The 25535-nt window shown below is 50.7% G+C and overlaps 1 protein-coding gene across 1 annotated transcript; it reads left to right on the top strand.

The window, feature by feature from the left end:
- The first annotated feature begins 17346 nt into the window (after positions 1 to 17346).
- Positions 17347 to 24446, top strand: LOC111158197 (calcium voltage-gated channel auxiliary subunit gamma 5). Its single transcript, XM_022520112.1, has 5 exons — positions 17347 to 17601; positions 19109 to 19195; positions 20212 to 20352; positions 23742 to 23887; positions 24189 to 24446. Exons 1-5 carry the CDS (start codon positions 17406 to 17408, stop codon positions 24444 to 24446), a joined length of 828 nt encoding a protein of 275 aa, XP_022375820.1. The 5' UTR covers positions 17347 to 17405.
- The last annotated feature ends 1089 nt before the right edge of the window (positions 24447 to 25535 follow it).

The raw sequence follows: 25535 nt of genomic DNA on the forward strand, positions 1-25535 counted from the left end.
CCTGCTTCTCCCTCTGCCTCTGCCTGCCATTCTGTCTGCCTGTGCTCGCTCTCTCTCCCTCTCTCTCTCTCTGACAAATAAATAAATAAAATCTTAAAAAAACAAAACAAAACAAAACAAAAAAAACAGCACTCTTAATATTGTTCTATTTGTCATTCCAGATTCTTGATCTACAAATTGGCGAATTATCGCTATTTTGCATCCCCCCCCCTTTTTTTTTTTTGAACATTGTCTTACCAGCATTTCCTTCAATGACAACATGGTCACCGAGGACAGGGACTGTCCAGGAATTGTTCCCTGAGAGGATAAAGCCATAGTTTATCTAACCTTTTCCCTTTCAGAAAGGCATGTTGGTGGTTCCAAGGAGTTAGCTACTAGAAGCAATAATGAGTAAATACCTTTGTATTTTCGTGCTTCTATCTGTATCCATTTCTGTATCAGTCATTCCCAGAAGTTGAATTTTGGGGGACCAAAGGTACTGAACATATGTAAGGCTGGAAGCGTGTTGCCCAGTAGCTTTCCAGAAGGGTAACCCCACTTCACTCCATCCCCAGCGGAGTGTGAGAGTTACGGTTTCAGAGAGGAAGTTGTTGTTTCTAATTGAGCTTTTTCTTTTGAGATCACCATAGAATCGCATGCAATGGTAAGAAATCACACAGAGAGATCCCATGTACGTTTTACCCAGTTTCCCCCAATGGTAACATCCCCAACATCACATCCCAAAGCACTACGACCAGAATCTTGACATGAATGCAGTCAAGATGAAGCACATTCCCACACCATGGGGACCCCCCTGTTGCCCCTGGCCTTCCCCCCTCACTCTGGGCTCTGATCCCAGCAACCTCTGATCTGTTCTCCACATCTTCATTTTTGTCATGTCAAGAATCTTACGTAGGGGCGCCTGGGTGGCTCAGTGAGTTAAAAGCCTCTGCCTTCGGCTCAGGTCACGATCCCAGGGTCCTGGGATCGAGCCCCACATCGGGCTCTCTGCTCAGCTGGGAGCCTGCTCCCCCCCCCCCACTGCCTGCCTCTCTGCCTACTTGTGATCTCTGTCTGACTTGTGATCTCTGTCTGTGAAATAAATAAATAAAATCTTTAAAAAAAAAAAAAGAATCTTACGTAAGTGGAATCACGAGGCAAAGTTTTAGAGAGCGTTATTGTCAAAAAACAGATGAGACGAGATTACAAATAGGAGACCTAAACAAAACACGTTTTTGAATCGGCTACTCTCCAGGCCAGCTCTGTCCTGCAGAAATAGAACGTGAGCCATGTGATGTCATTTAAAATTTTCTACAGCCTCATTAAAAAAGAGTATAAAGATAGAGTAAAATTAATATATTTTATGTAGCTCAATATGCCATCTCAACGTGTAATCGATGTTCTAAAAACCACCAATGAGATTTTTTACATTCTTTCTCTGTAGTGAGTCTTAGAAAACGCATGTGTATTCTCTGCTGACGGCGCATCCCAGTTTGGACTGGCCACATTTCAAAGCATTGCGGAGGGTGCCTGGGTGGCTCAGTTGGTTAAGTGTTTGCCTTCGGCTCAGGTCATGATCCTAGGGTCTTGAGATCGAGTCCTGCCTGGGGCTCCCTGCTCAATGGAGCGTCTGCTTCTCCCTCTCCCACTGCCCCTCCCTCTGCTCGTGCTCTCTCTCACTCTCTTTCAAAATAAATAAATAAAATATATATTTTTTCCAAGTGACCAAGATCCACCTGTGGCTAGTGGCTGCCATATTGGATAGCTCTGCTTTAGTCCAGATGAAACCAAAAACAAACCATGAGTGTGGGGTCTGTACATCTCCAGGCCTGTGAGGGTCCCCATGTTGGCTCATGGCTCCCAACCTTGGCCGGACCTTGGAGTCATCCGGAATTCTTTCAGTCTTATGCCTCACCCCACCCCCACCCAACCAGAGAGTCAGATATAATTGGCCTTGGAAACAACTCAGCAGTGGGATTTCTTTTAAACTCCCCAAGTGACACTAACAGGCAGCAGGGATTAAGATCGACTGGTTTAAGGGCTTGAGGTTGTATCCTGTCCAATCCTGTCCTGGGGATGCCCTGCCCTGAGGATGCCATTCCCTTTTCTTGTCTCAGTTCCTGACCTGACTTCTTAGAGAGCTGGTGCTTCCCTCAGAAGCAGTTCCTGAAGGTTTCTGTGTCTTCCAGCCCACAGAGACCCAACCCGGTCTCTGCCTTATTCAGTTGGAGACCGTTACCGAGGCTAGTTTTCACGGGAGATGCACACACACTTCCTCACCCATTGCTCCCACCCTGCTGGCGCCATCTTGTTACCCTGAGTATTTTCCCCACTGGGATCAGCCTCCTTGGTGGCCAGTCTTGCTTCCTTTTTCTGGATCAGGGAATAAAGATGAACACTGGTGGAGAGCCCATGACCTACTTTATGTCACGGAATCCTCAGATCCACTCTGTAAAGAAGCCATCATTCCTGTATTATTCATGAGACTCAGAGAGGCTCAGCGAGTTGCCTGAGGCCCCAGGGCCCGCACTGTGCTTCTGGGCCAGCTTGGAACTAATGGGCCACTGCATGATGAACCGAGCGGCCAGAAGCAGGCTGAGGTTCGGGCCCGTCCTGCCTTGCCCCTCTTTTTTCAGACCAGGGCTCCTCCGCACCTGATGGCTCTCGGGTCTGTGAGGTAGGTCACTGGCTGAAAAGGAGGGAAAGCAGCAGCCCTTGCCTCCCCCACCTTATCGCCAACCATCCCAGGCCCAGTGAAAGGTGAGACCACCCCTCCCCCTCCTGTTGGCCCTCAGTTCCCTCCCCAGGTTTTTACTTTGTCATCCAGTCAGGAAATATTAAAATCTGTTTAAAAACTCTGTAAGCACTTTGACTTCATCTATCGAAGGTCATGAGGCATCTGCTGGGGCAGAGACTCCCAGGGACCTTCCAGGGACCACGGCCCACCTCCCGGGACTGAGAGAGCCCACAGACTTCATTCCACATCCCACACGGGGCAACGGGCCTCCTGACTCACAGGGAGGGCCACGCTCCCAACCAGGCCATCCGGGGACCTCAGGTTGGCCCTGGCATTGTTACGTCTCAAGTCACGGGGAGGGGAGCAGAAAGCATCCACCTGAGAACTGACACCTCAGAGAAATGCGTGTCGTTCCTGGGTCCACAGCAACCTGGCTGGCTCTCTGTGTGACCTCGGGCTTGGGACTCAGTGGGGCAGGGCTGGACGCATGGACAGCGGCAGGAGATGGGACAGTGGAGCAAGGGGAGGCGCGACAGTGCATGCCACATACTCTTTAAGAATCCTGAGTTATGGGAAAGCACGCGGGGGTGGGGGGTTAGGAACCAGTGCTTGGTGGGAGGTATTTATAGCCGTGCGTGCTCAGGAGCGGGGGTGAGGGGGGCGCTTTGGAACCTGGCCAGGCCCCGTGGACTGTCTTACCAGAGGCGTCAAGCAGCAGTGTGGACCTCAGGGGGAGGCATGCCCTTTGCCAGGGTCCCAGCCGGCCTCTGGGCCCCAGTGCGGTCCAGGCATTTTCTCCAAAGCCGGAGTGGTTTTCTTCCCTGGGCTGTCCCCATCCCTCCCTTCCCGCAGAAGGAAGAAGCAGCAGCAGAAGCCTGTCTCAGAGACTCCTCCAAGCATGGAGGGGGCTGGACGTGGCCAGGAATAGCTCCGAGTGTCCAGCAGGAAACACTCAATGGCTTTTTTCTGCACTTCCGCCTGTCTTCCTCCTCCTCCGTGATCATGACCTGTATCACGGCTTTTTCTAAGGAAAACCTCTGGCTTGGCCATCCACCTGAGTGAGGCAAAGACCAGACACCGAAGGGCTCGAAACCTTCAGCCCTTTCCGTCTTCCGCAAGAGGCTGGTCGTGCTGAGAAAAATCAGAACCAAGTTTGCACTTGTCAGTCAGCCAGGAATCTCTCCGCTTTCTGGAAGCGAGTTTCCAAGGTGGTGAGCTAAGTGCTCTGTGGGAAACTCAGCAGGGCCCCTCTCTGAGAACCTGTCCGTAGAGACAGATGAGAGGCAGTACAGCATAGCAGAGGATGAGGCCAGGGAGCTCGGGTCAAGTCCCAGCTCCCCTGCTCTCTGGCTGGTGACCTCAGGCGGATGCCTTAACCACCAGCCTCCCAGCTATCAAGTGGGGCTCATGACCAGGGTTCAGCTGAACTGTGTGCACTTACTAGGCACCGGGCTACTATTCTTATTTTAAACTAGATGCATTTAAACGAGCTCATTTAATCCTCATTATCCTATGAAGAAGGTTCTACTAGTATTATCCTTATTTTAATAACCTTGCCTACCGCAGGGGGGTTGTTGCGAGGGTGACTGGGTCAGCCTGCCGGAATGGGGGAGGGAGAAGCAGCACAGGTGAGAGGAGCCAGCAGATCCCAAATCAGGGAAGCTGAGGACAGGAGAAAACTCCGGACCCGGCTCTCCCTGCAAGCGTTTGCAGACTGGGTCTGATAGATGGCCAGTGTCGCCAAAATTAGATCAAGCCTGAACATTTTTCCTGTCTACACATACTAAGACGCGGGGTACGGAGCTATTTTTCATTCCTGGCTGGCTTTTTTGTACCCGATGGCTGTGGGGCCAGGGTCGTCACGGCTCGGCCGGCACTGAGGGCGGTGTGAATGGTGAGGGGGTGGCCCCACGAGTGGGCTTCTAATTGTCAACAGTGAAGACTTCGTGCCACTGAATGGTGTCGTCTGTAGCCCTCATCGCCTGTTTAAGTGGAATCTAAAAGAAGGAAGTATGCAACCCTCTCTTTCCTGTCTTTTCTTTTTTTTTAAGATTTGATTTATTTATTTGACAGAGAGAGAGAGATCCCAAGTAGGCAGAGAGGCCGGCAGAGAGAGAGGAGGGAGAAGCAGGCTCCCCGCTGAGCAGGGAGCCTGATGCGGGGCTCCATCCCAGGACCCTGAGATCATGACTTGAGCCAAAGGCAAAGGCTTTAACCCACTGAGCCACCCAGGCACCCCTTTCCTGTCTTTTCTAAAGGGGATTTGAGCTTCCACAAATCCTGCAATCCATTTCTGTCGGGGTGGGAGTTAGGGGGGCGGCATTTCCACGTGGGGTTAGCGTGAAGGCTGGCCGGGACGTCCGCTGGAGGGCTGGTGCGTCTCCTCCGCTGCCCGGGTCCCCCGTGGGCCACACAGTGAGGGTGTGACTGGGCGGGACAGAGGGGAGGGTGTGACTGGGGCTCATGGTAGTGGCAGGGCTGAGAGCTCCAAGGTCCCTACACATTCACTCAAGAACCCACCTCTGTGTGGCTGAAGACAGTGAGTTCTTTACTTCATGCGTTAAATGGAAAAGAGGTTGGTCTCCATCACTGCATGAGGGAGAACTGCCCAGACTCTGGGCTTAGGGGCCGGACACACCAAAGTTTGAATCTAGTCTCTGTACTTAACAAGCTGAGTGACCCCTGTGTCTTCAACCTCAGGTTCCTCTACGTAAAGAAGGAATAATTATGCGACTTGGCAGGGTAGATCTCAGGGCGAGATTATGGATCTCGGTAGATAAATGCGCCCCATCAGTGGCAAACTGTCATCACCCTCTTCGTCATCATCGTCCTTGTTTGTCCCATTCTGACGCTCACATTCCATGGGTCTGGCAAGCACTCGTAGTGCGGTCATGTGGAATGAAAATAATCGTCTCCCTTACCTAGTAATCCGCCACGGCGATGCGTGCCCTACACGCCCTCCTTTTCCTGAGCTCGCAGTGTGAATGCCTTAGCCCGTGTCCGTTCACTAGTCCCCCAATCCCCCCTGCAAGGAAGCAGTACCATAATCCCATCCTACAGGCAGGGAAGCCATACGAGTAAGTCTTTACGGGAATCATTCAGAGAATCCTTCAGACAGCCCACCACGGTGGGTATCTCTCCAGCCAGGAACTGGATCTGAAACTCAGATTCATTGAGCCACAGAAGGGGTGGCTGGCTAGCAAAAGGGGATAAAGGAAATGGAGCTCTTGTCCTGCCCAGGTCCCCGTGGGGAGGAGGGGGGACTCAGCAAATGGGCAGAGGTGGGGAGCCAAAAAGAGGGAGTGGTGACACCCTGACTTAGAGGAGAGTCACAGCTCACCCCCGTGTCCCCTGCACCTCTGCTGGACGCCTTGCCGATGCAGGCACGATGTCCCCTCCCACTGGCTCAGTCTGGCTCCTCTTCTCTTCAAGCTGCGTGGAAGGTGGGATCCCAGCCTCCAGACGACCCACAAAGGGAAGCCATTGTCATGTTTTCATTTCTGCCCCATCAGGAGGTGGATCAACATGGGGGTGGGGGGGGAACCTGCCCAGGAGGAGGAAGAGGAAAGGGCACTGACCTCGTTCTCTTCCTCCTCAAAACATTGCCTTAAGTGGCAGTTGCTGGTTTTTAACCTAAAGCCTCTGCCCATGTACCTGTGGGATAAAGTGACAAGGCAGCCCTCCTCCCCGTGTTTACACTGACTCGGGGGGCTGGTTCTTCCCTTGGCTCCAGGTGAATGCTGAGGCAACTGCATGGCTCTTCTAGTCTCTCAGGAATGCACAGCTCCCCCAGCCAGTAACTCAATTGTTCCAGTCCCAAATGACAGCCAGACCTTCCAGCCTGAGGCAGAATGACAACAATTGCCCACCCTCAGCTCAGCTGTGTTGTGGTGGGAAGCCTTTCAAAGCCCTGCAGAGGGGTACAGCTGGCCTCTTTTCTTCTTTGCGGCACCCCTCCCTCATGCTGCAGGCTCAGGGGGTGGGATGGTGGACAGGAAGAGGAGGCAGGAGAGGTAGGAGTCTTACGTGACAGGTAGTCATGACACGGCATAGACTCTCTGGGTTTGCGAATGTTCAAGGCTGGGTTTTTGGACCACTGTCCTTTCCTTGGGTTCTTCAGAGACACACACACACCCTCCCATCCCCAGTGCCTTCTAATTTGTAGTTCCCCTCTTCTGGGTTTTACGTCTCTCATGGTTCCTTCTTCAAACTCTTGGGAATCCAGAGGTTCCCCCCCAGCTTCTCTCTGCTGAAGCTGCTTCCCCTTCCTGGCAGCCATCTTGAGCGGGACCCTAGTCCCTTCCGTGCTAGCGCTGTGCTCTCAGGCTTGGCCCACTGGTCTGTGGAAATGCTCCTACACCTCTTGGTCCCACAAACTCGGGAGCACAAACCAAGGACAGAGCAGCAGTGACCTCTCCTTCCCTCCTACCACCTTGACAAGTAGCCAACACCTCTCTCCTTTGAGATTTTCTAGGTCAGATTCACCCATCAGGCCACTGGACTCCCAGCATATACTGAATCCTCTCACTAAACCTGAGGCTTGGGGCAGGGATTTCCCATCCTCCTGCCTTCTCTGGGATAAGGTATGTTTAACAATGAGGGGTACTTCTGTAACCCTTTCACCCATTCTTCTTCCCAAATCTCTCATATCTTCAGTTCAGCCAACAGTTTTACCATCAGTGTGGGTGAGAAATTTAAGAGTCAGTTTCTCATCACACCACTGCTCTAAGTCTAGGGTGCCCTGCTCACAGTTCTGGAATATAGTACCTACTATCTTAGGGATTTCATGCACTCTCTCTTTTTCTGACTCTTTCTCTCTATATATACATGTAATTCATAGATAGATATACAGAAATATACATATACACTATAGAAATGTATATATATAAATATAGAAAATATAAAAGATATTTATATATATATAAAATATTTACATAGTACATACGATTATTTTTTTTACCCAAAAGTATCATACTATACACAATGTCTTGGCATTTTTTTGCATTTATCACTTAATAATTAAGAGAGCTCTCCTTGTTGAACATACAGAGCCTCATACTTAATAGCTACAGAGGATTCATTCTCTTACAGGGCTGAATCCTAATTTATTTAACCAGCTCCCACATTGGTCATTTAAGTTGCTTGTTGAACATTGAGCGCTGCAGAGATATCCTTGCACATACAACTTCGTGTAGTGTTGTGAATATATCCATAGAGTACATTCCTGGCAGAATTATTAAATTGTGCAGTAATTATATATTTAATCTTCATGTGTGTCCTCGAATAGACCTGCATATTCACTTTCACCAAGTGCATATGTGTGTGTCTCACAACCTTGCTAGCCCTGGATATTCATTCATTCATTCATTCATTCATTCATTCATTCATTGATCCTTTCTCTTTGTCTCTGTCTCTGTATCTCTCTGTCTTGCTGGGAGTTTGCCAATTACACTAGTGGATTTTTTTTATTAGAGGCTTGTTTTCTTTTCATTAATTTCTGCTATCTTATTGTTTTCTTCCTCCTATTTGGAGAGGAGATTTATTTGCATTTTTTCTATCTTCTTGAGATAGATAATTAAATCATTTACTTTTAGTTTTTCTTTTTCTTTTTTTTAAGATTTTTTATTTATTTATTTGACAGAGAGAGAGAGATCACAAGTAGGCAGAGAGGCAGGCAGAGAGAGAGGGGGAAGCAGGCTCCCTGCTGAACAGAGAGGCCAATGCGAGGCTCGATCCCAGGACCCTGAGATCATGACCTGAGCCTAAGGCAGACGCCCAACCCACTGAACCACCCAGGTGCCCCTGTTTTTCTTTTTTTCTAATACATGATCTTAAGGCTGTAATTTTCCTTCTAGCCTAACTTTGCTTTGTGCCACAAGTTTTGGTAAGTCATGTTTTCATCATTTTTCAGTTCAATGAAGAGAAAATCTTAAAATTAGAGGGAAAAGAAAGGCACATTAGTATCAGAGTAATTCTACATACATTTTTAAATCCACAAGATAGTTTATTTTTCCTTTTTACACTATTTTATTTAGATTTGCACACATAATTACCCTTTTCATTCTTTCTCCTTTCCTCATTTCTGTGCTTTGATACCAGATCACTCTGCTTGAAGAATCTCTTGAGTACTTTTTAAAGATGTATTTATTTATTTGAGAGAGGGAGGGAGAGAGAGAGAGAAAATGAGTATGGGAAAGGGCAGAGGGAGCGGGGAAGCAGACTCCCCAACATGGGGCTCAATCCCAGGACGCTGAGATTACAACTTGAGCCAAAGCCAAATGCTTAACCCACCAGTCACCCAGGTGCCTCAAGTATTTATTTTGATGCAAATTTGCTGATGACAGATTTCCTTGGTTTTTATTTTTCTGAAAAAAAATTTTTTTATTTCACCTTCAATGTTGAAGGATATTTTTGCTGGGTATGAAATTCTAGGTTGACAACTGCTTTCTTAAAGCACTTTAAAAAGTGTCATCGTGTTATATCATGACTCACATCATTGCTATTTCTGATGTCTCTTTTGTTTTGTCGAAGTCTTGCCTCTTGATGTGTCTTGTAATTTTTGAGTGAACACTACACATTTTAATGGAAAATTCTAGAAGTTCTTAATGGTGTTATCATCCCCCAAATAGGATTTACTTTTTTTTTTAGCAGTCTGTTAGATCAGAGAAGATTGCCTACATCCAATCATGAATTGAGCTGATTTGAAATAGGCTTCAGTCTTGTGGAAGCTGATCTCTTGTTCACCTGCAGTGTAAGCTGTCCCAGGTCCTCTCTTTGAAAGATTGGGCTATTTATCAGGTCTGCCCTACTTGGTGATGCCTGAACACTGATTATTGACCCTTGTAGCACACGTGTCTGCTGTAAGATCCTCATAGACTTTTTCTCAGCCTCTCAGACCCACATTCTGTATGAACTGACACGTGCTTCAAGTGGAAAAGTTGTGCAACATGTTGGGCTTATGTCAGTGCGTTTCCTTTATCTTCATGTCTCGACCTCTAAAATCTTGGTTTCTCTGATTCCTCTACAATGTGTTCAAATAGATATTTTTCATTTTACAAAGCTGTTCTAGTTATTTTCACAGGAAGGTTGGTCTAATACAAGCTAGTTCATCATATCCAGAAATGGAAGTCTAAAAATCTCTTTTTACTCTCATTTAATGATTTGTTTTATTTTATTTTTTCATTGACAGCAATCTGTTTTAATTGTTGTAGCTACACAGGAAGCATAAATATCTGGCAGGTCCCATTCATCTATCTTTATTTTTTTTTTAAGATTTTATTTATTTATTTGACAGAGATCACAAGCAGGCAGAGAGGCAGGCAAAGAGAGAGGGGGAAAGCAGGCTCCCTGCAGAGCAGAGAGCCTGATGCAGGGTTTGATCCCAGGACCCTGAGATCATGACCTGAGCTGAAGGCAGAGGCTTTAACCCACTGAGCTACCAAGGCGCCCCTATCTTTATTTTTAAAAGGATTTTTCAGGAGGGCCTGGATGGCTCAGTCAATTAAACGTCTGCCTCTTGATTTTGGTGGTTTGGTGGCAGGTCATGATCTCGGGGTTCTGAGATTGAGCACTTAATTAGGCTCTGTGTGGGACATGGAGTCTCTTAAGATTCTCTTTCTCTCTCCCCACTCACTCTCTCCCTCTCTCCTTCTCTAAACAAAAAAACAAAACAAAACAAAAAAACACAAATACCAAAACAAAACAAAAAAAGCTCTAAGTCTCCTCAAGTGCTTTTTATTATTTTAACCCCAGATTCATATGTCATTTTTCTAAAGAGAACTCATTGCATTGAATTCATCAATTAATTTAGAGATAGTTGACATTTTTATGACATTGTCTCCCTACCTAAAAACATGATATATTATTTTATTTATGAGTTGTCTTTTATGTTTATTGATAGTTTGGAGGTTTTCTTTATACAGCACTAACACATAACTTAAGTTTATTCCCCTATAGTTTACCATTTTGTTGCTACATAGACAGCGTTATATTTTCCAACTGTATTATAGCTGTTGGGTTTTATATGTTATTACGTGTCCACCTGTTTATTTCAATGCCTAGATGTCTCAAGTCTTCATGTGACCCACTTCCTTCTGATGCTGAGCCTCTAATGTGCTTGACCCTTAAATATTCCATACTCATTTGCTAATGTTATATGTATTATCTGTGTCTACAGAAACACCACGGTGCCCACCAGGAAGACACCCTTTACATGACCATTCAGAGCACTTCAGCTCGTTGAGTGTGAAGATCTTAAAATCTCTCCCATCCAAATGCCTTAGATGATAGGGAAGTAAGATAGGGTTGGTGTTTGGCAGAGATAGAAACAAAGGCAATTCCGTAGGCGGCAATTGCCATGATAAGAGGGAAATTGGAGAACTGGATGGAGATGGAAAAGTCTGGGACATTTTGACCCTTTTCAGGGACAGATGTACCTTATTAATTCTGCCTTGTTGCACACTGCTCTTTGGGAGTCAGGCGGTGGGACTTCCTGACTGCAGCATTGTACAGAGATGGCTTGAGGTGGCCCAGCCTTATTTGATTACACTTGTGTAAATCCTCACAACAATCCTTCTGAAGCTTTCCCTGTTTTACAGATGAAGATACCGAGGTTCAGAGTGGTCATTTGACTTACCCGGGATGTGACATGGGAGAACTGGCATTCCAGCTCAGACCTGTCAGATCCCAAAGTCCATGTGCCATTCACTCCCCAACGCAGCTGTAAATTCTAGGATTAAACTATGACCCTCAGGCCACCTGAGATTTCTGTCTTACTTAGGCAGTGAGAAGGAGATGCTAATTAAATGAGTAATAGTTATTTTGGTAACTTCTGCCGTAGAACATATTACCTCAGAATGCGATGATATAAGACACCAAGTCCCAGGGGCACCTGGGTGGCTCAGTCGGTTAAGCATCTGACTCTTGATCTCAGCTCGGATCTTGGTCTCAGGGTTGTTGAGTTCAGGCCCCCGAAAAACAAAACAAAACAAAACAAAAAACAATGACCATATTTGGCCGGTCAGGAATTTGAGAAGTGCTCAGCTGGGCTGTTCTTGTTTGGAGTCTGTCCTGCAGATGCTGTCAGGCTGGGCGGGGGCTACAGTGATCTGAAAGCTCAACTGGGTGGGGCATCCATAGTGGCCCAATCCTGTGGCCAGGAGCTCACCTCAGGCTGTCAATTGGAACGTCTCTTCATGGTCTCCAAGGCAGTGGTTCTCAGCCAGGGGTGACTGTGCCACCCAGGGGCATCTCTGTCTAGTACAATAGGTGCACTAGCCTCTGGCGGGTGGCGGCCAGGGATGCTGCTGACCACCGTGCCGTGCACATCCCAGCTCCCCACCACAAGGATGCGTCGAACCCAAAATGTCAACAGGGCCAAGGTTGAGAAACTCTGCTCCAAAGTCTGGTGATCTCAGGGTACTCAGACTTCTCACCTGGGGACTGGCTTCCCCCTGCAGGGTCTCCCCAGAGAACCGGGCAGAAACTGCATCTCCTCCTGTGACCCAGTCTTATGATGTCAGTTCCATGGACTCTGTTGGTCCAAGTCATCACAAACCTGCCTAGACTTGAGGAGAGGACAGGGCTGTGGGTCCCACCTCTCAATGGGAGGAGTGTCAAAGAATTTGTGGTCGCTTTTTCGCCACCATAGAATGTAATGGGGGATCAGTACGAGGGGAAGCAAGCAGAGCCACAGGGCCACTGGGGGCTGTCCCCGAGTCACCAGCTCATTCTGCTGGGTGTGGGCCAAGCTGACGCTGAGCTACCCAGCCCCACCCACAGGAGCAGCTGCTGTTATTCCCCGGGAGCCCTGTCGAGAACCCCCACACCCCCAACCCTTCATCAAGCACTACTGGATTTTCTCTGTGTTCGTGGGAAACTGAGATCAGGATGTCTGCATTGGAGTCTCCTTCCATATATTTTCTCCTCCCCAGTTAAACCCCGTCCACCCTGCCGGACACACTCCCAGTTCTCCAGCTGGGCTCTCACTTGTGCCCTTAAGCTCACCTGTCTCTGAGCACCTAAGCCTTCGCTATCAGCTTGGGCAGAGAGATGTGCCATTACTGATTTAATCTCCACGAGACATTTCTCCCTAATTGCTAGTCACAGATGATAATTAGCGACTGTTAATTCCTGATAATTAACAAGCTAATTCTTAGAGATAATGGCACCAGGACAATCATCTTATAGGCTCGAAGCTGCTGTGCTTCTGAGCCCCACGCTCCAAGGGAAGACACTGCATTTTGGCATCTCTAGCCCAGAAATTAACTGGGGCCTTTCCATTGCTGTTTACAAGGGCAGTGATCAGACGATTGATGACTCTGATCTTTAGTTTTCTTCTCTGGATATATGAGTGGTTTTTTGTTTTGTTTTGGTTTGGTTTTGGTTTTGGTTTTTTTTTAGAAGCTTTGTCGAGCCCAGAACAGTGTAAAGAAAATCCAATACACGTAACCTTAGAACCTGGAAATATCCACCATCAACGTTTTGGTTTATTCCTTCCCAGCCTATGAAATTGTTGATCTCCTGGCAAACGCGGGGTTTCACCTCCAGCTTTATTCATTTAATATCATAGCATAAATGTCTTGTCTGGTGGTAGCAACTTACCAAAAAAAGGTTTGCCTCCCCCAGCAAAAAAATCAACTGGATGTTGCCGCCAAGGGAGAGGATTCGTGAGAAGGAAAAAAGGCCGCGGAAAAGCAAAGAATGTGCGGGAACTAGGAATTCATTCCGGACCGGAGAGTCTTGGGGAGACCTCTGCCCCGCCCACTGAAGACCCTGCCTGGAAGAAGTTGTGCGCACGCGCAGTCATAGGCGAGACCGGCTCAGAATTAGACGGGATCGATCGGTGGCGGTGCTTTCAGAGCCGGCGAGTGCCCGAGTCCAACCCGTACAGCACGGAGAGAAAAGCACTGCATCAGCACTCAGATTTCCAGTTCACACTCTTGTCCCTCCACGGAACGGGCCGTGCGATCTCAGGTAAATGTCTCCTCTGGACCCTGGTTTTCTTAAGCGTGCTTTGAGGAAAGCGTTAGTCTTCCCGCCCTGAAAGGAGGTTTTGGGGAATCAGAAATGCTGGGTGAGAGTTCGCCTCTCAATATGAGCAGATATGCCGGCTGACTCCCCCAAAGAAAACCCAGGAGTGTCAGCCTTCATGTAACGTTTGGCTATTTCCAAAGACAAGCTTCTGAGACACTGCGTTGTGTCCATTTCTAGATTCCCCAGGGACCTGCTCTGGATGTGACTTTTCACCCCAAGTTTCGTTTCTTTTTGTTTTTTTTTTAAGATTTTATTTATTTATTTGATACAGAGTGAGGATCACAAGTAGGCAGAGAGGCAGGCAGAGAGAGGGGAGGAAGCAGGCTCCCTGCTGAACAGAGAGAGCCCGGTGCGGGGCTCAATCCCAGGACCTTGAGATCATGACCTGAGCTGAAGGCAGAGGCTTAACCTACTGAGCCACCCAGGGACCATAACCCCAAGTTTCTTGAACCTGTTTATTTCTGCAGCAGGGAGATGATGTAGCCAGAGCATAGACTTGGGAATTAGACCTAAATTTAAATCAATCTCAGGTCACAGGTGTCAACCACCTGTGAGGTCCTGTAGGCTGCATTACATATCTGAGCCTCAGTTTCCCCATCCATGAAATGGGGGCATACACCACCTACTACTCACGGGGTTGTCGTGAGGTCCCAATGAGGTACTGTGCACAAAGGGCTTTTCAGCCCTCAGCCCATGGTATTTATTTGTACAAAAATGCGATCTCGTAATAGAAGCGCAAATACAACTGTGTGATAAGTAAGAGGACCGTTTCTCGCTCTGTGCCACGTTGCATGGATTTGTTACACACTCTCAAAGGGTCTTGTCCCTTTGCCCAAGCTCACCCCAGGCTTCGCGATCTGCTCCTGCATGTGTGGCTAGTGGGTCAGCCTCTGCCTCTTCCTTTTTCTCCTGCATGTACGGCTTCAGCTCCATCTCTTCCCTACCCTCCCCTTCCTAGATCTCTCAGATCTGAATCTTTTTTTTGTCTCTCTGCCAAGCTTACTGTTAAAATTGGCTGTTCAGCCCCAGCGAGGCGCTGGCTGTCATGTTTCTGAAGCCCTGATCTGTGCCCCCTGCAAGGACGGGGGCTGGTTACCCCACTGCCGTGTGACGCTAATTCTGTGCTGCATTTAATCCCCCAGCAATTTCCTGGAGTGATGGGGTGAGAGCTTAGCGTTCTTCATGGGGGGCAGCAGCGTTCCCAAAGTGGGTGCCATGGAAACAGACGCCATTTTGTGGACACAAGAGTTTGGAAAACACCAAAATGAGCTAAACTGCACAAGCTTTTCAGTCCTGTAACATTAACAGGCAGCGTGATTCTTCCAGACCTAGGTGCGGTGCTTCCCATGCTTTTCCCCCACTGGAGTCTTTTTTACTAGAATAATGCTCCACAGAACCCACTTTGGAAAACACTCCTAGCGGTGGCACAGGAAAGGTTTCAGGAATGAGGCAAAGTGAAGTGTAAAGACAGGCACCACCACTTGTTAGCTGAGCGATCTCAGGCAAGTTTCTTAACCTCTCTGATCCTCAGTTTGCTCACCTATAAAATGGGGATGGTAACACAGCTATAAGGATTAAAAGAGAGAGTCAAGTGCTTAGCAGGGTACCTAACAATGAAGAACATTCAATACACTTTGGCTTTTATTGTTATTCTCTTAGAGAAAAAAAATGGCCCTCTGAAAAGTTACTGTTTCAGCATGACACAGCTAGTTAGTGACCGGGCTGTGTCCAGGTGCCCCACCTCTCACTTCAGGGCTCCTCGCAATGTACAGAGCTCTTATTCTCATTGGGGATCGAATCCCTTTGTTCTCCTCTCCTTCCCTTACCCCCCAACCACCCCTGGCTTCTAATTCCCTTCCCTCTGGCAGATTGGGGTTTTATGAGTCTCAGAAGTGAGTGCAAGGACCACAAAGTGTATGTACTAAAGTCTCAGTTGTCATTACCGTATCACCACCCATCCTGGCAGTCCTGCCAGCCCCTTCCCTGGGGTCCTAGTCATGAGGCTGCTGTTTCCTCCTTTTCCAGCTCATAAACTCTGCAAGCTACGGTCCCTGCTTCCTCTGCCTTGTCCACAGCACCGAGTACGGAAGCACAGGGCCCCCTACACAAAGCAGGTGCTTTATTAGGCGCCTATAACCCAGTAGGGAGCCAAGCCGTCCTGCTCCATCTCCCACCCCACGGCGTGCGGACAACAACTTGGCTTGCTGGTGGGGCTGGCTGTTTGGGACTTTATTCTTCCCTCCTTTGTCAAAGCCGATTCAGGAAGGACAACGCTCTGCAGCCTCAGGGACGGGAGCCCTTCTCCCAGGCTCTCACCCAGGCCTCCAGGAAAGCAGCGTGGGGCTCATTCCGTAGCTGAGTCAACTCTCCCACAGTCAGCTGCTAGGGCAGAGCCGGGGCTAAGGAGCTGGGGTCAGTTCATCCCTGCCTTGGGGCGAAGAGCACCCATTCTCCCCCACTTCTTCCTTCACCCCGCTCCCACAGCAGGCACAGACTTCCCTGGACAAGTCAAGCCTCCTGACCTGAGCGCAGGTTCTGTCCCCTTTCAGCGGGCTCAGCGGGGGAGGTCCCTGCGTCTCAGCCGACTGGCCCTGCCCGCCACCCTCCTTTCTAGAAATGGCTCTGCCTGACCCCTGCAGCCCCCTAGGTGACCCTCTCCGGGGCGCCCCCCATCATGACCTTTACTGCTCCGTAGCGTGCTGCCTCTTTGCTTGGCACAGAGCCTCGCAGACTTCCGCAGATCCGCAGCTCACCTGGATGCTGTTAAAATGCAGGTTCTGGTTTAGAAAGGTGGAAGGTCCTGGATTCTGACTTTCTGACAAGCTCTGGGGTGAGGCCGATGCTGCCGGTCCATGGGTCACACTCGGAGGAGCAAAGATCAGTCTTTCTCCACGTGGGCCGCATGATAGAGCGGCGGCGGACAGCACCTGAAGGCTGCCCCTACCGCCCCCACCCCAGGCCAACTGCCCCAGAATCCCTCAGCCAAGCCGGCCAGGTCTGCTGGTTCTAGAGGCCCCCTGGGTTTGGACTGTGGTGTGGCTTCTTGGCTGGGGATGATCCAGAACTGATTAGAGTCTGTGAGGAAGACACCTTTCCAAGGGGCCTTCTCTGCCCCTCTCTCTTCTCTTCAGACTGCTGCTGCCTCCCCTTCTGGATCCTGATGCTCTCTGTCGAGGTGTGTTTGAACCTCAGAGTCCTTCTTAACACAGAGAAGTCCACCCCAGCAGAGTTCATGCCTCCGTTTCTCCTCAGGCTGTTGGGGAGATCTCAAGCTGCATTTTTCAGTTGTGCTGGGGGTACCTTGTCCTTCTAATGGGAACCCTTTGAGGGCAAGGAAAGTGTTGCTTCTCTTGTCTTCCGTGTGGATGGAGTGCGTTGCTGCACATGAGCGAGCACTCCCAGAGAGGAAAGGGAGACCCCTGAAGTAGCCTGTCCAGGAAGCTGTGAATTCCTGAGGGGGAGAGAGGAAGCACCCCCATAGTGGCCTGTGGGTCTTTGTTCGTCCGGTTACCCAGACGGGGTTGACTTGAGTTTCCTCCCCCAGGCCCCACATCTTGGCCTCCTCAGAGCTGTGGCTGCTACGGTCAGCTCCCTCCCTCTCCTGCTTCCAGAGCCCGCTTCCTTGGCCGCAGGCCACCCGGCGACCTCTGGGAAGATGAGTGGCTGCGGGAGGAAGGCCCTGACCCTGCTGAGCAGCGTCTTTGCCGTCTGTGGCCTGGGGCTCCTGGGCATCGCCGTCAGCACCGACTACTGGCTCTACCTGGAGGAGGGCGTGGTCCTGCCCCAGAACCAGAGCATGGAGATCAAGATGTCCCTGCACTCGGGCCTGTGGCGTGTCTGCTTCATAGCAGGTAAGCACACCCCAGGTTGGGACGGCCCTGCCCCAGAGAGAGGAGCAGCCTCTGCCCCCACCCCAGGAAAACCTGCCCAAGAGCTTCCCCACCCCCTCCCACTCCCCCGACAGCTGGGAAGAGATGCCCACTGGAAGGGGGAAGTTCCTCGGGGACGGACTTCGTGAATTCTGGGTGGGGCTCCCTGCAGTGACCAGGGCCCATTCCAAACTCAAGCCCTGAGTCACAGTGTCCACTGGAGCAGGTCCTGTCATCCCCTGGGACCTGTGTCCCCAGCCCCCGACCTGAGAGATGAATGTAGCCATGTCTTCCCCACCCTTCCCCACACTCTGCCTCCCAGGCGGAACGGGGCTGGCCTCCCACAGGTCTGGCACTGCCCTTGCGTGCCTCAGCTTGTGGAATTATCGATCCCAGTGCTTCCCCACAAAACTCCAAGGCAGAACTTATTTCCACTTCACAAATAAGCAAATGAAGATGCAGCAAGTCTTCCTGACTCGATGTCACAGGTCCACTGGTTTACAGAATGGGAAATACCGGACAGTTGCCCTGTTCCAAGTCTGTGAAATGAGGAGGAGAAAACCCAGATGCAGGTCCTTCCAAATCCGCCAGCTGGTTCGGGTTTTGCTCCCACCTATCTGGGCCTCTCTCCAGCTCTTGAGGACTTCTCTAGAACCCTTGAGTTGCTCTTCTAAACACTTTGTCTTTATCCCTTTATCATGGCCCAGAACCAGCTGGGTTCTGCACAAGACGAACATCTCCACGTCCTGCAGGACTGGTTGCCAGCCTGAGCTGGCTGGAACCACCCCCCAGGGTGATCACTGAGCCTTTCTAGAAGGGTCCTGTCACCTTCCATGCACACAGACAGGGCAGAGGGAACCAGTGATCCTCCCAGCTTTATAGTGGGGCTTTGGAGAATGAGGGTGGTGATTGGCGCCCAGCGGTATTCAGCAGGGAACACACCTCAAGGCCTGGCCTCCTGGTGACTCGTTGGCCTATGTTGGAAATAGCATCCGACCTTGACCTCACTTCCCATGGCCCTAAACTATGTGGCACCAGTCTCCACTTAAGTCTGAAGGAGAATTTGAAGTCACTAGGATCTGGCTTCTGAAATGATTGACAAGGCTTTGCGGTGGGGAGGGGGGTCTGGTCCATCAAAGCCCGCCATGCACCGTCATCAGCTGAGTCTGCCCCAGAGCAACAAGACGGCCGTCAGATGTGTCCCTCAACCTCAAGTTTGCAGTGCGGACTGTGTTTCGTATGACTCTTGGTGCTTGGGTCCACTTTCATGGGGCTGCTTCTCTAGGAAGGATGGGACGTCAGGAGGTGCCCCTACCCCTACTGCAGGTCACTAGCCAGGGATGGGGCCCCCTAGGTTTAGATCCAGCCCAGGTGCAAACCCAGTGGGGCAGAGACTCCCCGGAGCATTTGGGAATACCATTTGAACGTATTAACTTCAAATCCACGTTCAAGAATCACGCGGAAATGGAAATGATTCTTGTCTTCCCAGGGGAAGAGCGGGGACGTTGCTTCACCATAGAATACGTGATGCCCATGAACTCCCAGCTGACCTCGGAGTCCACCGTCAATGTTCTAAGTAGGTGTCTCAGACTTTCTGACCTGGCTCCCTGGCTGGATGGAGCAGAGCAGGGCAGAGGGAAGAAGCAAGGTTCCTGTGATCACCCTCAGGTTCAAAACATGGCTAGAATAAGTCACAGAACTCCGGAAAACACTATACTTCTCATCACGGTTTTACTAGCAAGAGCTCAGATAAAGAGGCACATAGGGCCAGATCTGGGAGGGCACTGAGGGTTGAGCCTCCATGTCTTCTCTCCTTGAAATCAGGACAGTCGCCACCCTGACACATGGATGTGTTCACTAACCAGGAACCCCAGCCAGGTTTTGCTGCCGAGTTTTTACTGGGCTTCATTACGGAGGCGTGATCGAGTGAGCCCATGACTGAACACAGTCTCCAGACCCCGTCCTCTTCCCAGAGTCAGGCCTGGATCACGTGGCTCAAAACCCCACATTCTAATCACGTGGTTGGTCTTTCCAGCCCCTGTCCTGAGTCAACTGATTGGAAAAATCTCAGGTGTTATCAAGGGGCCCGCCATGAATATTGAAGACACTCTTCTCACTTGGGAAACTCCAGGGAGGACAAAGACGAGATACAATTATGCAGACCGTTCCCCAAGTAATTATAAGTTGAAGACAACAGAGGCCAGGAACTGTCTCTTATGACCCTCAGAGAGAGATGCCTGTGTGCATGGCGAGGGTTCACGCCTCCAAGACAGGAAGTGAGACGCGTGACCAGCCCTTCCATGGCTGCCATATTGGATGCCCAGGAGGGAGCATTTTGTGCTGGAAGAGAAGACAGAAGCATGTTGGCCCTTGAAGTCAGACCTCCCAGCCCTGCCTCAGGGACACAAACCCTGCCAGTGCTGGGAGATCCCTGGACCACTCAAGAAGGGGAGGGAACCCAGAGAACTCATGCTCATGCAGGCCAGGGGGACTGGGGGACCAGATGGCAGACACTGTCAGGAACACCTGGGAGGGGAGGTAAGTAGGTAAAGCCCTGGGAGGCCAACAGTGTCCTCTTGTCCCCTTAATCAGAAATGATTCGCTCGGCCACACCATTCCCCCTGGTCAGCCTCTTCTTCATGTTCATTGGGTTTATCCTGAGCAACATCGGACACATCCGTCCCCACAGGACAATACTTGCCTTTGTCTCCGGCATCTTCTTCATCCTCTCAGGTAAGTTGTACGGTTTTTTTCCGTGCACTCACAACTCCCGACGTTTGACTCCTTCGTGGCTCTGCTCTGGGAAGTGTGATCACAGCTGTGGCCCAGCCCCTGGCACCAGGGTGGCTGAGTCAGAGCCTCGGACAGAACTGGGTCAGTGAGGGGGACCTCTGATGGCCTCGAGCCCATCCATGACCCCTGGAGGAGGAGAGACCTGCCAGGCTCACCTGGGGCAGAGCTGCGATTGCAACCTGGGGCTCTCTCCTCACTGCCCATTTGTCGCCACCTCTGCCTTCTTAGTTCCACCAATAATGAGCATTCTTATTTTTGAAGGGGCTATTTCTTCCTGATTTTGCATGAAAGGTAAGTACAATCTGCCTTTGGAATCATGGCCCCCTCACTCCCAGACCTCAGCTGTCATCAGGAGACTCGTACTGTCCCCTTTCACGTTCCAGTCAATGTCCATACCCAGGTCCCTTAAACACGGATCTCTCTTCCTGGAAAGACACGAGCTTGTCTGTCTTGTCTTGTTTTTTCTTTTCTCTTTTCTTTCTTTTTTCTTTTCTTTTCTTTTCTTTTTCTTTCTTTCTTTCTCCTCTTTCCTCTCTTTCTTCTTTCTTTCTTTCTACCAGGCCTTCTTATTCTGAGTGCTGCCATCACTGCCCACAAAAAGGTCAGCAGAGTGAGAGATAGAAATAAGTAGACATAAATATGAACACAGCAGGACAAGCCAGGACTGCTATGGGGGCTGAGAGCAGTGACTGAAACTCAGACCAAGGGTTGTTCAGGGAAGACCACCAGAAGGGGAGCTGAAGGACGACGAAGAAATAGGTAAAGGAATGAGGTTGCAGGTGGGTTTGGAAAGGGAGCCTGGAGGAAAGAGGGGCTGGAGCATTGGGGAGTTCATTGCTCGTTATGGTGAGAATGGAAGGTGGAATGTAGCAAGAGGGGAGACGGGAAGACGTCTAATGATGCCTTATGGATTTTGGACATTGTGAGAAACCTCAGAAGCACTTTGAGTTGAGGGATGACGATATGGTCATATTTAGGGATTTTAGAATGGGAATAGAGGGAAGGATGGGAGCAAGACAGGGGCAGGGAGAGCAGGTGTGGGGCTATTTCAGTGCACAGGAGAGAGGGGATGGTGGCCGACACTAAGGGGATGATAGGTGAGAGAAATGACAGGATTCAGGGTGACATTTGGGGATCAACTCAACGGGACAAGGACTAGGCTTTCAAGAGAAGAGTCAAGGATGGTGCCAAGTTCTTGCTTGAGCAGTGGGTGGATGGCATACCCATGCTTGATCTAGAGACCACAGGAGACGCAGCAAATTTGGGCCAAGTTCATGAGTTTAGTGTGGGAAATGCTGGGTTTGAGGTGTCCATGTAACATCTAGGAGGAGGAGTCCCAAAGGCTGCTAGGGGTCAGAGGTTCGTGGAAGGGGCCTGAACCCAAAATAGAGATTAGGAGCTAACGGCGTGGGAAGTAGGAGAGGGAACCATGGGTAGGGATGTGGTTATTCATGGGGAGTGCTCCGAGTGAGAAGGCAAGAGAATGTGGGAAAGAAAGGTAGGCTCTTTCTCCCCTTTAAGGTGACCTGTACGTTTTCACGAGGACCTTTTCTTTTGGAGACAGTACTTCAGACAAGGGAGGGCCTCGGGAGTAGATGGAAGATGGAAGATGGGTAGGTAGATGGCCTGAATAATAGGTGGATGGATGGTTGGGTAGGTGGATGGATGGTTGGGTAGACGGATGGATGGATGGATGGTGGATGGATGGTTGGGTGGGTGGATGGATGGGTGGATGGATTGTTGGGTAGACGAATGGATGGTGGGTGGATGGATGGATGGATGGGTAGATGGATGGATGGGTGGATGGATGGTGGGTAGGTGGATGGATGGGTGGGTAGATGGATGGATGAATGGATGGTGGGTGGGTGGACGGATAGAGGGAAGAAAGAAGAAGGGGAGGGAGGGAGGGAGGGAGGGAAGGGAGTAAAAGAGCTCTTGTCACCAGGTATTCTGATTGCCACCTGACTCCCAAGCCAGTTTAGGTTCCTTTTCTCATTATTTTCTTATCAGTATAGCCTCCTCCTTCCCTCCTTCCTTCCTCCTTTACCCTCCCTTCTCTTCCCTTCCCTTTCCTTCCTCCTTTCTTCCCTTCCCTTCCTTCTTTCTTCCCTTTAACTTCTTTCTCCATCCTTTCTTCCCTTCATCTGTCCATCCTGTCCATCTTTTTTTCAACCGACCCACCCCTCTTCCCCCCATTCTTCCATCTGTTAATCCGCTCATCCCCCCTCCCACCCATCAGTCCCACAAATACTTACTGGGCACCCGCAGTGTCCTCAGCCTGTCTTCTGCATGGTGATATTTCCACCTAGTCCAAGAGGTACAGACTCAGGGGTTAGACTTTTCCTTTATCTTTCTATGAGCGTCACAAGAGTCAAGGCCCTATAGTAGCTTTGAGGCCCCTGAAGCCTTTCCAGCAGCGGGCAACAGGATCAGAAATCTCTGAATGAATGGGGCCACACAAAGTTGTTTTAATAACAACAGAGAAGCTTCCCTTGGGCCAGCAGTGATTCCAGCCTGAGTTAAAGGCCAAGGAAGGCCTGAATCACACCTCTTTTCCTTTAATGTTCCTCCTTCAAGATGCCCTAGTTTAATCATGTGAGTGGAATTAAGCCTGAGCAACTCAAAACAGAGTAATTAATTATGTCCTGATTCGGTGACAGTAACTAACCGAGGGTCCGGTGCCTGAGGCTGTCCCTTGCACAATGGAGCAGAAGTTTGGTCCCCACTGGCCTCTTGATTTATCGCTTGCCAAAACCTGGACAAAATCGCTTTACCCCTCCTGCCTCAGGATCTCATTGTGTCACTGATGTCGTTGGCGGGGCTGTGAAGATCATGGGGCACTGAGTTCCCGCAAGGATGTTAGGGAGCTAGGGATCGGAGTCCCTGGCTGCCTCTGTCAGGGGAGCCTGTCTTATTCCTCAGTTTAGCAAAAGCCACTTGCTGGCTCAGTGGACGCACCCTTAGTTCCCCTCAGCATCAGCTGGGAGCTTTGAGGATGGCACAGTGTCAGGGCCGCCGCCCAGGCCAAGTGACCCAGAAGGTCTGGCACGGGGCTCAGGCAAGTATACCAGACAGGTGATTCCCGTGGACAGGTGAGGTGAGAGCCGTGGGGCTTCCGTGGCTCAGAAGGTGGCTGGACAGGGGGCTTTTTCCCCGCAGCTCTCTGCTTTCAGGGGGTAATGGTCCAAACAAGGTCTTTAGGAGGACAGTACCTGCTCTCCTTCAAGCCCCAGATGAGAGCCTTATTGCCTGAACCCCAAGGGGAGGTGGGTGCCCCATCAGCAAACCCCCGGGGCCTGCTCACCAAGCACCCCCTTGCCTTGCCACAGGCCTCTCTCTGGTGGTGGGCCTGGTCCTCTATATCTCCAGCATCAACGACGAGATGCTCAACAGGACCAAGGACGCAGAGACCTATTTCAACTACAAGTACGGCTGGTCGTTTGCCTTTGCGGCCATCTCTTTCCTTTTGACCGAGGTAAACCTCCCCACAGGTGGGGTGGGGGCGGGGCACTGCCCAGGGGGAGCAGGGTCTGGACAAGCACCCCGGCCTCACCCACTCTGCTGCCCTTCTTCCTCCCCACAAGGTGTAACTCTCCCACCTTCCGGGGGTCGGGGTGGGGGCTCCTCCCGGGCACCCCTGCTCTGTCCCACCACTGTCCCCGTCCCCTCCCCGCTCCAGCGGCTCTGGTGGCCGCCCCCCCCTGCAGACCCCAGCCCCAGCCGGAGAGCAAGGCCAGGCCCCCGGCAGTGAGCGCTCTGCCCCCTCCTCCCGGCAGAGCGCCGGAGTGATGTCCGTGTACCTGTTCATGAAGCGGTACACCGCCGAGGACATGTACCGGCCGCACCCCGGCTTCTACCGGCCTCGTCTGAGCAACTGCTCCGATTACTCAGGCCAGTTCCTACACCCAGACGCCTGGGTCCGGGGCCGCAGCCCCTCCGACATCTCCAGCGACGCCTCCCTGCAGATGAACAGCAACTACCCAGCCCTGCTCAAGTGCCCCGACTACGACCAGATGTCCTCGTCCCCCTGCTGAGCCTCACCGCCTCCCTCCCTGGACGGTGGACAGCCAGAGAGCCCTTCCCGTGCTCCCCCGATGGCCTGGCAGCCCCAGGCCCTTGGTTGACAGGCCCAGGCTGCCCCCACGCTTTGCTGTTGTCACTCGACCCATGTTGTCTCCACATCTTCCCCCCAAGAGTAGCTCCAACTGCCCCAGGCTGGGTGTCGTGCGCGTCCGGAACCAGAGGGCAAGCTGATTGGCCGAGAGCGCGAGCGTAGCCCCGCCTCCTGAGTGCCAATCACTCCCATTGCTCTCCCCTTTCCCGGGAGAGGTGGCCGTTCCAGCTGTGTAATTGTCCCTAAGCGCCCAACTTCATGGCCGCAGGCCAAGTTCCCTACACACACCCAGTAGGACTTGTGTGCCTACCAACTAGCCTGGCCTTCCTGTTCATGATCTGGGCCATCAGGCCAAAAAGGGGACTCTCCTATGGAGGTCCAGCTGGTTCAGAATTGCCAGGCAGCGTTCCTTGTGAAATCCTTTATCTTTTTTGGTTACCCACCCCCGTCCGCACAGCACACCTTTCTGTGCTCTCCATCTCCCTCTCCGCCCAATAGGCTCTGAATCATCCCTCCTTTCTTTCCACCAGGACTCAGCTGCCTGGGGTCTTGGACCCTAAGGGTGAAAGAGTGGGTCTGAGGCCACTCTGATGAAGTCACAAAGAGGTGTTAATGGCTGATGATGTCTTAATATGTATGGCCCCCTATAACATACTTAACAGGGGTCCTTAATGCCTTAACCCAAGAAGTGACTCTAACAAGGAGAACGTCAGATTTTGGCAGGTCCCCGTTAGTATTATCAGGCACTGTTAGTATTATGAGGCCCTGGGGATACTGTCCCTGCTCACATGGGCAGTATTTCCGGTCCAAGGCCCTAAACTCTGACCATGTAGATACACATCTATACCACATAAGTAGAAGGCAGCTTTTAAAGAGGCTGCCCGGGATTTGGAGCTAGATTTGGCGACACTTGGTGCATTTTGAGTAAAAAAAAGCCAGCCTTGGAAAGATCTAGGGGCTCTCCTGTGGGTGCCCGTGAATATATGGGGGTTGTCATTTAATCCTAACA

The sequence above is a fragment of the Enhydra lutris genome, unplaced genomic scaffold (genome assembly GCF_002288905.1).
Source record: "Enhydra lutris kenyoni isolate GAN:26980312 unplaced genomic scaffold, ASM228890v2 scaffoldscaffold57, whole genome shotgun sequence".
Classification (NCBI taxonomy): domain Eukaryota; kingdom Metazoa; phylum Chordata; class Mammalia; order Carnivora; family Mustelidae; genus Enhydra; species Enhydra lutris.